The sequence below is a fragment of the Polypterus senegalus genome, chromosome 9 (genome assembly GCF_016835505.1).
Source record: "Polypterus senegalus isolate Bchr_013 chromosome 9, ASM1683550v1, whole genome shotgun sequence".
NCBI lineage: Eukaryota > Metazoa > Chordata > Cladistia > Polypteriformes > Polypteridae > Polypterus > Polypterus senegalus.
In genome coordinates, this window is record NC_053162.1 from 174397053 (window position 1) to 174414748 (window position 17696).

At 42.6% G+C, this 17696-nt stretch overlaps 1 protein-coding gene across 2 annotated transcripts in view; it reads left to right on the forward strand.

The window, feature by feature from the left end:
- gfi1b (growth factor independent 1B transcription repressor) overlaps window positions 1-17696 on the forward strand; it is a 45581-nt gene that overhangs the window by 834 nt on the left and 27051 nt on the right. For both annotated transcript variants that reach the window (XM_039764303.1, XM_039764302.1), the window contains exon 2: window positions 9666-9788. In XM_039764303.1, the coding sequence (XP_039620237.1) occupies window positions 9689-9788 (100 nt within the window). In that variant the 5' untranslated portion in view covers window positions 9666-9688. The remainder of the gene's footprint in view (window positions 1-9665; window positions 9789-17696) is intronic.

Sequence of the window (17696 nt, forward strand, 5' to 3'; positions counted from 1 at the left end):
GAAACCAAAAAAAAAGTTTAAAATGGAGCACAATATTGGTTTATTTACTCGAAACTAAATAATATCGATCAGGAGAAATATAAAAAGGCAACTACGAAAGCAATAATAAATATGAAGTCATTCAGAAGTAAGATGGCGAGGATGTGTCATGTTTTTAAATTAATTGACTTCTTATACAAGAAACTCTGGAAAACTTCAGGGCCGTGAGAGAGAAAACCGGCAATGAGAAAGAAGCCACATAGCTTCCGTTATAGTCCACGGAATTAGCGCATTATTAGAAAAATCGACATCAAATAATAATAATAATAATAATAATAATAATAATAATAATAATAATAATAACATGTGGGCTATGCTAACGATTACATGAATACTCTACATGGAGCATCTGATGAAAGGTAGAGAGAAATATTGCTAATAGTATACACTCTTGAAAATGAACGTGCCAAAGTGCTTCAACAGAGCGCTGTCATAGAATCATCCGCATGAAGTTTCCAGAAAGAAACTTTTATTTGTTCAGATCTGTAGCAGGTTCCATTAACCAGCATGTAACAGATTTGTGACCTGTCAATGGGCTCCTGATTTCCAAATGACTCTCGCTGCCTAGACAATCACGCAGGCGCAGTTCAGGCTTTCTTGATGGCGCCGTACTGTGCTAGATTACTAAACACTGAAGATTTCCGTTTTCACAACATATTTGCAATCTTTTCAAAACCCAAAGAATACATTTAATATGCAAAGAATCTTTCCCAGAATGAAACGGTGCTTGGTCAAGCAATGGAGCTACGGGGAACCACACCCAAGTAAAAGTGCCATTTTAGTGTTTGTTGGGTTTTCTACTACGACAACAAGATTAAAATAATAATAATAACATGAAGGAACTGGGAGGTAAACTGAGTGATGTGCTGTCCATTCTGCAAAGATATCAGCTGTGCATATAAATAGATAGAAGTATTCGGGGGCATATTTTCTTAAAAACAGAACAAAAAAAAAAGTTCAGTAACAGGTGCTTATACGTGCAAACATTACAAAATGGCAATACATTCACAGTCCTTTGCTGATTTTTAATTTCTGTGGAGACGCCGAAAACTTCGTTAACAGTCTTGCCTCTCCTTGTAGCCATTGATCTTTTGCTTTTTATGTTTAATTTTGTATTATCCAATTGAATTCCTTCTTGAGTTAAAAAAAAATCTCTTTAGCAAATGACGCTGTGAGCAGTTAAAGACTTTCTGTTTATTAAACAAATAGCAGATGTACGATGACTTAAAGCGTTATCCTAAGGAAAAAATGTCTATTGTTCTGCAGTCTACTCGTTCATAGTATATATAGGCAGGCAAAATATTGTTACAGTCAGACACATTTTGTAAATGACACTATCTGCTTTTCCGCTACTGGATCCGTTTATTCTACCGCAGAGCTGATAAAAGCTGGATCACGGCACTAGATTATAATATAATATAATATAATATAATATAATATAATATAATATAATATTAAATAATATAATATAATATAATAGCTGCAGTGATTGGCACTGTTTTATAAAAACTCCAGGGATTTACTCTCAGTTCCCATGTAGTCCCAAACAATCCTAGTGTAGCGTTTTTGTTTTGTTTTATTTTTTGTCACGTGACGTGTTTAATATCGTACATTCTGAATGTAACGATTAATACTATTATTTAAAAACGTCAGGGACTTACTTTCAATTTGCAGCCCAAACGATATCTGTGTAGAGTTTTCAGACCTCCCTGTGCGTGTGTCAGGTGTTTTGGTTTCGGGATGTGGTTGATATAATCTCATTCAATAAAAGCAGTAAATAGCACTGTTTTTATAACAACTCCAGGAAGTTACCTTTAATTCCAGGCCAAAACAATAGATGTGTAAAATCTGAAAGATTCCCTTTCTGCACACGCTGGGTTTTGTTTTTTGGCATGTCATGTGGTTAATATAATATAATATAATATAATATAATATAATATAATATAATATAATATAATATAATAGTAATAATAATTACTAATATAATAATAATAATAATAACTGTAGTGATTAGCGCTGTTTTATAAAAGTCCACAAACTTACTGTACCTCCAATTTCCAGCCCAAACAATATTTGTGCAGAATGTGCAAAACATCCCTGTGTGCGCGTTTTTTTGATTGTCTAGTCATGTGGTTAATATGTTATAAATTATATGAATGTAATGATTGATGCTGTTTTATAAAGATTCCAGGGACTTGCATTCAATTTGCAGCCCAAACAATATCTGTGTGGAGTTTTCCAAGTTTTCCCTGCGCATATTTAACATAATATAACGTAATAAATGCTTTGATTAGTACTGTTTTATAACAACTTTTTTGACTTCTGTTCCCAGCCCAAGCAATATCTGTGTAGGATCTGGAAGATCTCCTTGTGCACACCATTTTTTGTCATACCATGTGGTTAATATAATATAATATAATATAATATAATATAATATAATATAATATAATATATAATATAATATAGGTGGCGCAGTGGTAGCGCTGCTGCCTCGCAGTTAGGAGACCCGGATTAGCTTCCCACGTCCTCACTGGGTGGAGTTTGTATGTTCTCCCCGTGTCTGCGTGGGTTTCCTCCCACAGTCCAAAGACATGCAGGTTAGGTGGATCTAAATTGGCCCTAGTGTGTGTTTGTGTGTGTCCTGCGGTGGGTTGGCACCCTGCTCGGGATTGGTTCCTGCCCTGTGTTGGCTGGGATTGGCTTCAGCAGACCCCCGTGACCCTGTGTTCGGATTCAGCGGGTTGGAAAATGGATGGATGGATAATATAATGGATGTGGTGATTAGCGCTGTTTTATAAAAACTCCAGGGATTTAATTCCCAGCCCAAACAATATCAGTGTAGAATTTGTAAGATCTCCCTGTGCGTGTCTCATTTTCTTTTTTCCTCATGTCCTGTCATTTCCTTCTACACCCTGAATTCCAGCATGCAGTTTATGTACTAAATTGTTAATATCGACTGCTCAGTAAGTGCGGCTATGTGCGGTGGGCGAGGGATGATGGCGACCGATGATTACTGCATGTCTAAATGAGTTGCCATTTATGTGTATTTATCAAATAACTGTTATATCATTTCACTGTTATATATTTCGAAACACAACAGATGCATTCTTTAAAACGGAATACGTAAGAAAAAATGCACCCCTTCTCGTGCTAGACTTCATGTAATTAAGTAAGCAGGCTGCATAAATCAGCAGCTACCACAGAGCCGTTAATAATTACAGTTAGTAGAAATATGCAAAACAGAAACTACCCTTCTAAAATTCAAGGCGCCATAGCGGTTCTTCAGAGAGATGTCATAAAAGATCCGGTTTTGATATCTAAAAACAGCCCCCGTAAAGAATCAATGAATAAACCTTTTCTTTAGATCTGTAACAGGTTCCATAACAGCCATGAATAATTGATAACAGATTTATTAAATACCGCTGGGTTCTTGGTTTTATCTAGCTGCCTATATTGTATATTGTAACACCAGTTCAGTTTTTCTTGATTTATGTTATAACCTGTTAGATCGTCAGACATTAAAGATTTATGTTTATTTCCGCATATCAGGAAACCTTTCCAAAGACCAAAGATCTAACTTCATATGCAAAGAACCCTCACAGAATGAAGTGGTTCTTTGTCAAGCAAGAGTTATAGGAGGAACCACATAACCATGTGAAGTGCCCATTATTTGTAAGCGTGTACACACTTTTAAATTAACTTCTTGTCAGGGGATATTCATTTCGATTTTCATTTAAAATCTAAAATTAATTTAGATTTTCTAAACGACGTGTGTGACCCTGCGGTGGGTTGGCACCCTGCCCAGGATTGGTTCCTGCCTTGTGCCCTGTGTTGGCTGGGATTGGCTCCAGCAGACCCCCGTGACCCTGTATTCGGATTCAGCGGGTTAGAAAATGGATGGACGTGTGTGACCACCGCCGATATTTCTACCTGCCCTGCAGTCACGTGGCCGTCTCTCATTCATTCCTATTGGTGCGCGCCTCTAATCAATAAAAAGTTGACTTCAGCCGCGTTGGTGCTCGATGCGACATATTAATTTATACAGGATACAGTATGATGTAAAAGGTAGAGGGTACCGACTTTCGTTTTTTTATTTGTTTGTTTGTTTTGTTTTGTTACTGTTTGTACGTCTAATAAGTACTTCGTTTTCCAGGAATTCAAAGAGAACGAAAGCTGCGACATTTTATCCTTGATATCAGATGTAACAGCGTGTTTTCTAATGGAACTGACAATTCTGAAAACAGTTGCCTACAATACTTTCCATCCAATTCAGGGTCTCTTGCACGTTCAGAACGCCTTGCAGGGGCAAGGATGGTGTCCTCTCGAGTTTCCAGCTACACGTTCCTTAACCACCTCCCCTTTAAAATCGAGTCTTTGTAAGAATGGGGGACCCTGCACGTAAAGAACGTGCAGACCCCACACAGACATGGCACGTTTATCCGCGAGACACGCACACGAATAACACGTGCGGATGCGTGATTGTCCTTGCGGGATCGCGTGCCTGTGCGAGGAGCGACAATGCGCCGTCGCTCCAATCAGTCCCTGTTTAAAACGATTTCTTTTTCTTTTTTATTTCCTTGTTTCCTGAATTCTGTTGAGATTTGAAAGATTGCTCTGTTTGCTCCCTCACAGCAGAGTTGTTAAATTTGAATAAGTACAAAAGTAGCGTCATTTGAATGAGGGTTAAGTCACTGCGTCCGACGTGAAATTTGAATCGCGCTCAATAGTAGGAACCAGTCGCCCGAAGCAGACTACTTCTGGCTCACTGCGACTTTATCTTTACATTTGAAGCTAAAACGACAACCTAGCCTAGTAAATGTTAAGGTCTGGTGAAATACTTACACAGGACCAATGAGACGTTTACTTGAAAGTTTACGTTTTAATATCATTTTTTTTTTGTTATTATGCTTAAACGAATTCGAATATTTGGGAATCCAAGCACCAAAGATAACGCCGAAATCTATAATCAGGTTTAAAGCACATTTTGGGTTGGGTGGCCTGTCTCTGATAAGCTTCAAAGCTTATTAAAGGAATGAGGTAATGTGATATGAGGCGGCAAGGAGGCGCAGCAGTTAGCGCCGCGACCTCTGTTATTATAAGTATTGGTTCTTTAAGGGCGCTTTACTGGGTTGTGTGTTTCCTCGAAGAGCATTGGCTTGACACAGAACCAGTTCGTTCTGGGAGGTTTTATTGGCGTATGACGTTGATTCTTTGGGTTTTGAGAAGGTCCCTAACGTGTGGACAAAACAGAAATGCTCACTTTGTAGTAGGCTACCTAGCATGCAGGTCACAAAGAAAACCCAAACTTAGTGTGTGTTACTGTATGCAGTAAGAGGCGTTTTAACATCAAGAACCCATTGGGGTTTTACCAATCTTCTATCTGCTCCTATTATGGACCTAAAAAAAAAATAGGGGTTCTTTCCGATGGTTGGCTCTTTTGGAAACCAAAAAATGGTACAGAAAGTTTTAAGAGTGTACTTCACATCCCAGAGGTGTTGCCACCTTTAGCCGTGATTAGGGGCTTATAGCCCCTCCTCTGATAATGCTGTTGGGTTTTCAGGCATGTTAGATGGAGAAGGTAGGAGGTCTCCTGTGGGTTTTCACACAGCCATCCATGCATGTCACTTTCGAATGCTGAACGGGAGAAAGTTGAATCTGAGCACCAGAAGACCAGGGTGGGTTGTACACCATAGATCATAGAATGGGGGTGTGTGGTTCTCAAATACTGGAAGTTGGGTGTCAGAGATCAGACTCTAAACAGCCTCCTGTCATGGGTTTTCACACAGTCTTCATGAACGCATGACACTGAAGGGGAAGAAGTTGAGTCTGGGCTCTAGAAGACCAAGGTGGGTTGTACACCTTAGATTCTTAAAGATTGGAAGCTGGACACCGGAGATCAGGGACTAAAGCCCTGACCCCCTGCCCAATCTCAACGACGCCACTGGAAAATCATCAATGTTTTTGGAGTCGAAATCACTGAGCGTCCCCCGCAGCACCCCAGAACAAACCCTGCCTGATAGCACCCTGTCTCCTGCTATGGTATCTAATTATGCCAAACTCCCAACAATCCTGAACATGGCGCAGCAGGTAGACAATGCACGAGTGGCTGCATCATACAGTAAATGGAAGATTTTAATCAGAAAAAGATTTGCAATTTTTTCACTGACTGTTGCTGCAAGATCTTAGATGTCAAATTCAAGTATAAAAAAGATAGTGAGAGCCATATTAGCTATGGGTACTATCAAAAATGGATGCAACGATGTTTAAGAAAGCGCTGCTGCCTCGCAGTTAGGAGACCCGTGTTCGCTTCTCAGGTCCTCCCTGCGTAGAGTTTGCATGTTCTCTCCGTGTCCGTGTGGGTTTCCTCCGGGTGCTCCGGTTTCCTCCCACAGTCTAAGGACATGCAGGTTAGGTGCATTGGTGATCCTAAATTGTCCCTAGTGTGTGCTTGGTGTGTGGGCATGTGTGTGTGTGTGCCCTGTGGTGGGCTGACGCCCTGCTCGAGTTTGTTTCCTACCTTGCTCCCTGTGTTGGCTGGGATTGGCTCCAGCAGACCCCCGTGACCCTGTAGTTAGGATATAGCAGGTTGGATAATGGATGGATGGATGGATGTTCCCGGGTCCTCCCTGCGTGGAGTTTGCATGTTCTCCCCGTGTCTACGTGGGTTTCCTCCGGGCGCTCCGGTTTCCTCCCACAGTCCAAAGACATGCCGGTTAGGTGGATTGCCGATTCCAAATTGGCTGTAGTGTGTGGCGGGTGTGTTTGTGTGTGTCCTGCCGTGGGTTGGCACCCTGCCCAGGATTGGTTCCTGCCTTGCTCCCTGTGTTGGCTGGGATTGGCTCCAGCAGACCCCTGTGACCCTGTGTTCGGATTCAGCGGGTTGGAAAATGGATGGATGGATGGATGGATGTTTAAGAATTCATAGACAGCATTCCAGAATGTCAGCTCATAAAGAAATGGTGGGCATCAGGAAGGACACTGGAAAGTGCACACAATTCTTTAATTCTAGCCATTTTTGTGTAAATACAAATTGGTTCATCCATTTTTCCAAATTTGGAAAAGTCTGTTTTTTGGCAGCTCCGAAGAGGACAAGTTAACTAATGCAGAATTTACCTTCCACCCATATTGTATAGTTAATTCAAGGAACAAACCCTAAATGTGAAATCCCAAAACAAATGGTGTACTTCACCTGCCCCGTGTGCCAGTGTCAGAACCGATGTGTGCTGTGTCAACATTCATTTCTGGATGGGACATCTGATTGTCAGCATTCTCCCACTTGGCTGTGATGTCCTTCGGTTTCTTTCCGGCTTGAATATGTATGTATACAGGACTATGTGTTGCAATCTGGGAATGAATGTTATCTCTGAAAGCAAGTTAAATACATATATCTCTTTTTGTACCATATTTCTCTCTCTCGTAATTATTTCCACCATGGCTGCAAAAGGGATGACATTGGTCCTAGTCAGTTAGAACATTAGAACAATTTAGACGAAAACAGGCCATTCAGCCCAACAAAGCTCGCCAGTCCTATCCACTTAATTCTTCTGAAAAAGTCGAGTTACTGTCTACCACACTACTTGGTTTCTTATTCCAAGTGTCTATGGTCCTCTGTGCAAAGAAACAATTTCTAATGTTTGTGCGAAATTTACCCTTAACAAGTTTCCAACTGTGTCCCCGTGTTCTTGATGAACTCATTTTAAAATAAAAGTTTCGACCCACTGGACTGATTCCCTTCATAATTTTAAACACTCCAATCATGTTACTATTTATTCTTCTTTTGCTCTTTTAATCTTTCCTCATAATACAACCCCTGTAGCCCTGAGATAGCCCAGTTGCTCTTCTCTGGACCTTCTCTAGTGCTGCTATGTCCTTTTTGTGCCATGGAGACCCAAACTGCCCCCAGTACTCCAGATGAAGCCTCACCAGTGTGTTATAAAGCTGAGCAGAACCTCCTGTGACTTGTACTCCACACATCAAGGCGCTATATAACCTGTCAGTCTGTTAGCCTTCTTAATGGCTTCTGAACCCTGTCGGGAAGTCGATAACTTAGAGTCCACTACGACTCCTAAATCCTTGTCATGAGGTGTACTCTCCATTTTCCCGACTTTTACATTAGTGGTTCTCAACCTGTGGGACGGGCCCTCCTAGGGGAGCGTGAAGTAACAAAAAGGGGGGCGCGAAGATGTGAAAAAAAGAAAACAAGAATCGAAAATATGAAAAATACATCTATTGAAACCAACACAAATTAACTTAAACTACATTCTGATACTAGAAAAATTAATATAGAGTTAGATAAATGTCGATAAAAGTTAAGTAGGTATAATAAAATATGCATCTATGATATATCATTCATTAAAAAAGAACAAATTGGTATTAGTGGGCTCCTTTCAAAAAAACATTAAGGGGGCGCGATTAAAACTGTTATGAAAACTCGGGTCGCAAATACTTAAAGGTTGAGACATGCTGCTTTACATTTACTGACATTAAATTTCATCATGCACAAATCTGCCCGAACCTGTATGCTGTACAAGCACTTTTTTACGAATTTAACGGGTTCCAAATTATCCGCCGATCCACCTATCTTGGTATCATCTGCAAACCTAACCAGCCTGTTGTTTATATTCCTATCTAAATAAGGGCGGAGTGGTGGCTCTGAGGCTAAGGATCTGTGCTGGTATCCCGAAGGTTGCCGGTTTGAATCCCCGTCACTTGTCAAAAGAGATCCTACTCTGCTGGGCCCTTGAGCAAGGCCCGTAACCTTCAATTTCGGTAGGGGCACTGTACAATGGCTGACCCCACGCTCTGACCCTAAGGGGTATGCGAAAACTAACAAATTCCTAATATGAGAACTTGTATAAGGCGAAATAACAAGCAAAAAAAAAAAAAAAATTTCCATATATTAAAAACAGAAGAGCCCCAGCACTGCCCCCTGCTGGTCACCACTCTTAACGCCAGCCAGTTCTGATGAGGTTCCTCACACCGTCACTCTTTGCTTCCTGTGTCTGAGCCAATTCTGCACCCATCTACAAACATCACCTTGAATTGCCACCTCTTTTAGTTTGATGCCCAACCTCTCATGTAGCACCTTATCAAAGGCTTTCTGAAAGTCCAGATAAATAATATCATGTGCTCCGTTTGCTCGTATCCTTTTGTTGCCTCCTCATAGAATTCCAGCATGTTATTAAAACACGATCTCCCTCTTCTGACCCCACGCTAACTTTTCAGAAAAACTCCTGTCCTTGCCATGTGCTGCACAATCTTATCCTTATGAATTCCTTCCATTAATTCTTCCGTGATGCACGTTAGGCTTACTGGCCTATAGTTGCTTGGATCTGCCCGGTCACCCTGTTTATATAATAGTATAATATTTGCAATTTTCCAGTCTTTCGTAATCTCTCCAGTACGCACTGACTTCCTAAAATATGCGTCAAACATTTTAAGAATATGAATCAATCCTAAAATTGTGCATCTCTTCTGCATCAAGAAACACACCCAGGGGAAAAAGAGAGCCCCCTGCTGGTATACAGCTGCCGCCTCAGCCTTTGCCATGCCCACTGTGTCTGCTTGTCTTTCATAGTTTTTCCTTATTCTAGTTTCTCTCTTACCTTGTCCATGTCTCTTTACAGCTACCCCTGTCACCTGTCCTGCCATGCCCCGCTCATTTCTCGTCAAGAGTAAGAAGGTTCACACCTACAGTCAATACCAGCGCTTTGCTGAGGACGAGTGCATCATGCCACCCACCTGTACAGGTAAGTCAGGCACCTGTATACCCTTCTTTATGTGTGTCTCCAGCTGGCATCCAGCATTACTGACAACAACAGGTTTGAGAGGAATAGAATTTCACACCTCACAGACATAATCTACTCAAGGTTAAGACCAAGGTCAAAGATCTTGAGGTGTCCTCAGGATGACGTACCCCGGAATCAATGAGGAATCAAACAGGAGAAACACAACATGATGGGTCTGGTGTGTGAACAGTGATTGTCCAGATGGATTTTAGAGAATTAAAATTTCTAGTAAGGCTGGTGATGGTGACACATGGAGTAAATGGAGGCTCTGATTGGGAGAATCGAGAGACGGAACGAGGAGTCCGAGTGACTAGGCTTGCGAGTGTCCTGGTAAAAAACCAAAGAGCTAGGCCTTTAATGACCTATTAGGCACATCAACTGTGTGACTGCCTGTGGAGAGAATGTGGACCTTGTAGAGAGGTTTACTTACCTCAGTGGTGACGTTCATGTCTCTGGTGACTCTTCCTATGAAGTCAGTAGATGGACTGGGAGAGCATGGGGGGGGGTCATGAGGTCGCTGGAAAGGGTGTGTGGGCTCCTGATATCTCTGCAAAAGAACGAAGGTCTAAGTCTTTAGAGTCCTGGTGCGTCCTGTTTTACGAGACATGGACGCTATCCATTGACCTGAGATGAAGACTGGACTCCTTCAGTACCGTGTCTCTTCAGGTAATCCTTGGGTACTGCTGGCTTGATTTTGTGTTGCTCATGGAGTCCCGAATGAGGCACATTACCTGCATTGTGAGGGAGAGTCAGTTACGGCATTACGGCCACGTGGCGCGATCACCTGAGGTGAACCAGCTCACAGGACCCTCATTGTTGAGGACCCGAATGGCTGGACCAGGCTACAGGGTTGCCCACATAACAACTGGCTGCGGCAGATAGAGGGTCATTTCCGGAGGGTGGGACTGGACCACATGTCTGCCTGGGGGTGCTGCCAACTGGCATTCTGAGCTGTTTCGTCATGTTGTGGGTGCGGCTGTGAGTGCATGCTTCCCAAACTGACCTGACCTGCTGGCGTTGAAGTGCTAAAGCTGATCGTCAAGCAATAGAGAGGGACTTCTGTGAGTCGTTGCTGGGTGGAGCTGACGTGATTAAAGGAGGTTCTTGTTGATCAGTGCCTAGAAGGTACAAGTGTAGATGGAGCTGAGGAATTAAAGCTGTGGTCAGTTGCTGGAAGAGTAATCTCAGCAAAGTGTTAACCTTCACACGGCCACTCACTCTCTTTCAATATGTGTGTGTGTGAGTGTGTATACTTGCATCCATCTCGATCATCCATAACATTCAACGCACAGGCAGGTGAAGTGGCTAACATTGATTATCTTGTTACCATGGCAACTGACAAGTGGTGGGAAGTATCAGGCAGCGAATGAACAGTCAAGTCTTAAAGGTGATGTGTGGGAAGCAGGAAAAATGGGCAAGCGTGAGGATCTGAGCAGCTTTGACAAGGGCCATCTGTGTTAGAACATTTCCAAAAACAGCAGGTTCTGTAGGGTGTTCCTGGTATGCCTGGTGGTTAGTGCCTACAAAAAGTGGTCCAAGGAAGGACAACCAGGTCATGGGCTCATTGATGTGTGTGAGGAGCAAAGGCTTGCTCCATTGTCCATGTAGTTTCGTCCTGTCAGAACTCACAGCACATCGCAGCTTGCTGCATAGCCACCGACTGGTCAGAGAGCCCAATGGTCATGTGAGCATCAGAACTGGACTATGGAGCAAAGGAAAAAGGCGGCCTGGTCTGATGAATCATGTTTTCTTTTAGATCATGTGGACCGTTGTATGTGTGTGTGCCATTGACCTGGTTGAGAGATGGCAGCAGGGTGCACCATGGGAAGAAGGAAAGGTAGTGTGATGCTTAGGGTGATGTTCTGCTGGGAAACCATGGGTCCCAGCATTTGTGCGGATGTTACTTTGACATGTGGCACCTATCTAAAGACTGTTGCAGACCCTGTATGCCCCGTCATGGTAGTAGTATTCCCTGAAGACAGTGTCCTCCTTCATAATGCACCCTGCCACAGTGCTAAAGTTGTTCAGGAATGCTTTGAGGAATATGAAAAAGTATTCAAGTGTTGACTCGAGCTTTGAATTCCCCAGATCTCAATCCGGTCGAGGGTCTGTAAAACCTGCTGGAGAAACAAACCCGATTCGTGGAGGCTCCACCTCACAACTTACAAGACTTGAAGGATCTGCTGCTAACTTCTTGGTGCAGATACCACAGGACACCTTCAGAGGTCTGGTGGAGTCCCTGCCTCAATGGGTCAGATCTATTTTGGCCGCATGAGGGGGACCCACACAATATTAGGCAGGTGGTTTTAATGTTGTGGCTGATCGGTGTTAATAATATGTGCAGATTTATAAAATTGAGTCACTGCCCGCAGCCCTTCTTTAGAGCAAATGGCCATGTTTACCCCCTTTGCAAATCTACTGATAAAAGTCAAACCTTTGCCATTTTTTGGCAAACTTTGCCATGTGTCCACATGTGGACAGGGAAAGCTGTACAGACAATTCAAATGAAATGATTACAAAAGTGTGGATAACCATGACCTACCTTCTTAGATAGATGTGAAAGACATTATACGAGGTAGGCACAGAATCGATTAAAGGTTTTACAGCACTTCAGTTTTATCAGTTTTTATGGGAATGCATGCAGTTTAATGTCTTAATGTTTCATGAAATCAGTGCATAGAACAAAAAACAATGACAAAAAATAATAAGGAATCATTAAGTGTACAAAATTGTATTCCAATTTTTCATTCCTCAAAGTAGCCTGCACCTTTTTCTGATATAAGAGTCAAACCCTTTTAATTCAGAATGCCAGTCACTCTGTGCCAGTCACCAACTCTTCCTCCAACAAAAGAACACCAGACCATCACACTTCATCCTCCATGTCTGACAGTTGGTGTCTCGCACTGAGGAACCATCACCAGCACAACGTCCTACAAACACCCTGCATGATGAACTGAAGATTTCAAATTTGGATTCAAGACTGCAGTGGTCCACAGCTGGTATTTCAAGGCCATGTTTTGCCCTTTAGGGAATGGCTTTCTTTCTGCCACTCACCCTGTGAAACCTGCAGCACAAAGTCTCCTCTTCACAGGGGAAACTGAGATTTGCTTTATGTCAACCTGCATTGTTAAGCTGTGCTTGAAGTTGTTCTGCTGTGGGGCACCTGTCAGGTGACCCTCAGAAACATGTCTTCTGATTGGCTGGTGACTTTGGCTCTGCCAGATCTCTTCCTATTAAAGTTTCCTTCAGTTTGCAATTGCCTTTGGATTGTGTAGGACACCACTGGACTCGCGGACACTTTGATCTTTTTTGTAGTTTCTCTAATGAAAGGCCTACACTTCTAAGGGTAGTGATGCTCTATCACATTTTCATTTGTTAATTGCCTTTTCATGCCATTATCACTGGACTTTTGTCCAAGTCACACTTCAGAAGGTGTCTGAAAGGGAGGGGTGATCACCTGGATTGCGGCAACTACAGGGAGATAACACTGCTCTCAGTGCCGGGTAAGGTCCTTGCTAGGGTCATCCTCAATAGGATCCATGATTACTTGCTCACCTACCAACGACCTGAACGGTCTGGTTTTACACCTAAGAAGTCTACCAACGACCGCGTCCTGGCACTGAGGGTTCTCATGGAGTGCAAACGTGAATATCGACTCAGTTGATCGAGCTGCCCTGTGGGACATACTGAGGGTTCATGGGATCCCCTCGAGATTGCTGGATGTCATGGCCGGCCTGTACACTGGTACTGTGAGTGCTGTGTAAACTGGAGACAGAACCTCTGTGTTTTTCCCAGTTGATTCTGGGGTTTGTCAGGGGTGTGTTTTTGCTCCTACACTGTTCAATGCTTGTATGGACTGGGTGTTGGGTAGGGTCATGGGGTCCGGTGGCTGTGGGGCATCTGCTGGTGAAGAAAGATTCATGGATCTTGACTTTGTTGATGATGCTGTGATCTTCATGGAGTCAATGGAGGCTCTGATTGGGCCACTCGAGAGACTGAGTGAGGAGTTTGAGTGTCTGGGCTTGCAAGTGTCCTGATTAAAACCAACATCCAAGCCTTTAATGACTTTATGGGCATGGCCATCATCAGGGTGTCTGTCTGTGGAGAGAGTGTTGACCTTGTCGAGAGGTTTACTTACCTCAGCAGTGAAATTCATGTCTCTGATGACTCTTCCTATGAAGTCAGTAGACTGATTGGGAGAGCATGGGGGGGTCATGAGGTCACTGGAAAGGGGTGTGTGGCGCTCCTGATATCTCTGCAAAAGGATGAAGGTCCAAGTCTTTAGTGTCCTGGTGCTTCCTGTTTGCGAGACATGGCCACTATCCAGTGACCTGAGATGAAGACTGGACTCCTGAGGTATTATGTCTATCTGGAAAATCCTTGGGTACCGTTGGTTTAACTTTGTATCAAATGAGCTGTTGCTCACGGAGTCCTGAATGAGTCACATGACCTGCACTGTGAGGGACCGTCAGCTACGGCACTATGGCCATGTGGCGCATTTCCGTAAGATCCTCATTATTGGGGAACCAAGTGGCTGGACCAGGCCAAGGGTTTGCCCATGTAACACCTGGCAGAGGCAGATAAAGGACCATTTCCGGAGGGTGGGTCTGCCTGAGGGGTTACCCACCGGGATCCCGAGTTGTTTCATTGTGTAGTGGGTATGGCAACGCGCTGTACCAGTGCATGCTCCCAAACTTGACTTGATTTGGTAGTTTACTGCTTACCTTTTCACCATTTTAGGTCACTCAATGCATTTCAACGGATTCAATTTGACAGGAAACTAGAAAAACTGAGGTGTTGTAAAACATTTGACAGGCACCATATATAGATAGAAATGGTACAGTTTACATGAGGAAAATGTTAGAAGACTGGTTCACAACTTCAGACGATAAATAGAAAGGCAGCTGCAATTGAAGCCCACAAGACAGATGTTGTATGGCCACACTTGTGTTCCACAGGTGCACACACACACACGCATACATACACACATTTATCGTGATATGCCACACTCCTTTGTGTTTTTAGTCTAATGGTCAGCGAGTTTGGATTATACCTGTGACTGAGGTGTGTTCACTCTCAGATGCTTTAAGATGGCTCTTAAAAGTAATCAAGACAAAGAATCCGTGGTGTTCACCATCATCAGATTTATGGTGATGACTGAAGCGACCCTCATCCCGGAAGTGGATACACTTTGATGAGTGACGGATGTGATTCAAACTGCACAAACATGACCTCAAAATAAACACGACTAATCTGTTATGCACAAGCATGTACTGTACATACGAATGAGATTTTATTTGAACAGTGAGGAGATCAACATGGACTCCAGAAGGCCTCGCCCAGCTGCTGTGGATTTCAGGTGTCTGTGTGTGTGTGTGTGTGTCTCGGGAGTTGTCTGTACCTTCTGCGGATCCTGGACTGTGAGAACTGTGCAGTTAGAAGGGAATGTTCTGGTATGGAAATGAGGAGCATTCAAACAAGTGACGACAGGGCTACAGAATCCCCCAAACCATAGCAAGAATAAAGAGAGTAAACAGAAATGAACCGGTCGCAAATTGAGACTTTGAGGACAGCTGTGTTAGTTCTGACTTATTGTTTCTTATCTTGTCAAGTTTTCCTCTTTGATTTGCATTATGAAAAGTGCTGCAAGGAGTTGGCAAGCAGGTTTTGGTTCATCCGTCAACTACTGACTAAGAAAAAGATCACAATCAACCCACGAGAGTGGAAAAAGTCTTTAGTCTCCTTTCATTCACTTATTTTTGATTTTTGAACTCTTAACAGTTACTCTGTTTATTTCGTTATCGCTGAAATGTGTTGTGGGGGTGTTTAGTAGGACAATCTGGACGAGAAGAGTCCATTCGGCCCAACAAAGACTGCCAGCCCTATCCATTTAATCCCTCTAAAGAAACATCAAGTCGAGTTTTGAAGGTCCCTAAAGTCTTACTGTCTACCACACTACTTGGTCACTTATTCCATGTGTCTGAGGTTCTTTGTGTAAAGCAAAACTTCCTAATGTTTGTGTGAAATTTACCCTTAAGTTTCCAACTGGGTCCTTGTGTTCTTGATGAACTTGTTTTAAAGTCCCAGTCTCAATCCACTGGACTAATTCCAGTCAGGTCTCCTCTCAATCTTTTTTTGATTAAACTGAAATTACTAACTAAACTAACTAACTTTTTTTTTTGTATCAGTATACTGCTGCTGGATTATGTGAATTTCCCCTTGGGATTAATAAAGTATCTATCTATCTATCTATCTATCTATCTATCTATCTATCTATCTATCTATCTATCTATCTATCTATCTATCTATCTATCTATCTATCTATCTATCTATAATATAGTGCCTATCTATCTATCTATCTATCTATCTATCTATCTATCTATCTATCTATCTATCTATCTATCTATCTATCTATCTATCTATTATATAGTGCCTATCTATCTATCTATCTATCTATCTATCTATCTATCTATCTATCTATCTTGGCCCTTGTATGTATGTGTATGTGTGTGTGTGTGTGTGTGTGTGTGTTCATTCTGATTTAACAGAACATGCAACCAAAGAAAGCAAAGACAGGCAAAGTAAAGTCAAAGGACTTGTCTATAAAGGCAATTCTAGGCGACAATTCCAAATCCGCAAAACAAGAGCAAAATCTCAGGACAAAAGCAATAATCTGATTAATCCAGAAAAATCAGTGGAGAAAACACAATCCAAAGGTCGATGAAACACTGAAGGACCTGCTCTCAGTTTTGGAACATTAAGGCCGAGGATGACCATTCGGCAATGACATCATTGTGGCCCCGCTTCCTGGGGTCCCACCAATAAAACACAGGGATCATATGATAACATAGCACAATACATGTATGCTAAAAAATAAACAGAATGATATTAATCAATACAAATATATATGTGATGCAGTACTTGCGAAGTAATACAAAGTAATGCACATGTTTCGCCCTTATGGATGCTCATCCGGTGTTCGCATCCACATACGGGGATCGAACCTCTGCAGTCAGCCCCTGACGTGAAGTCTCCGACATTGCACCATGGCGGCTGGTTTGCTTACTTGACATGGTGAAGAGTGGAGTATTACATTCATGGGTCTGAATCGCAATCTGATTATCTGGATGGTTACCTACCAGGTAACGCTTGTGGTTGGTCGGCCATTCGGCAAACATCCGCCACGTCCTCTCAGTTGCGAGAAGCAGATCATAGACATGTCATACAGTACCTCCCTAATAATACAAAGAGTACACGACACGTGTTTCACCCTTATGGATACTCGTCAGGTGTACACACCTTTGCTTCCCCTTACGGGGATCGAACCTCGGACATCAGCGCCTGACATGAAGCCTCTAACGTTGAGTAATGGCAGTTGGTTTGCTTATTTGAGAGGGTGAAGAGTGAAGTTTTATATTCATACGTCTGTTCACAGTCTAATTATTTAGGTGGTTACTTACCAGGTAACGCTTGTGGTTGGTCAGTCAGTTGGCAAACATCCACCACGTCCTCTCAGTTGCACGAAGCAGATCATAGACATGTGATACAGTACCTGCCAAATAATACAAAGAGTACAAAACACATGTTTCACCCTAATTGGGATTCATCAGGTGTACACACTTTTAAGCAAATAAAATGCACAATGTATGCACAAAAAGAAAAATAAGCATAAGACTGCAATATAACACACTTCTCTCCTAAGAAAAAAATGCATACGTGGCCACCTGACACCAAAGCTCCAATCAGCACTTACCTCAGAAAAATCCAGCCAACCAGCTATCACCTGACTCAAAAGCTAGTGGTCTCCGTCATTTGGCACTAAGTTTCATTTTTAAATTTGCAGCAGGTTTGGTTCCAAGGCTCCAGCTT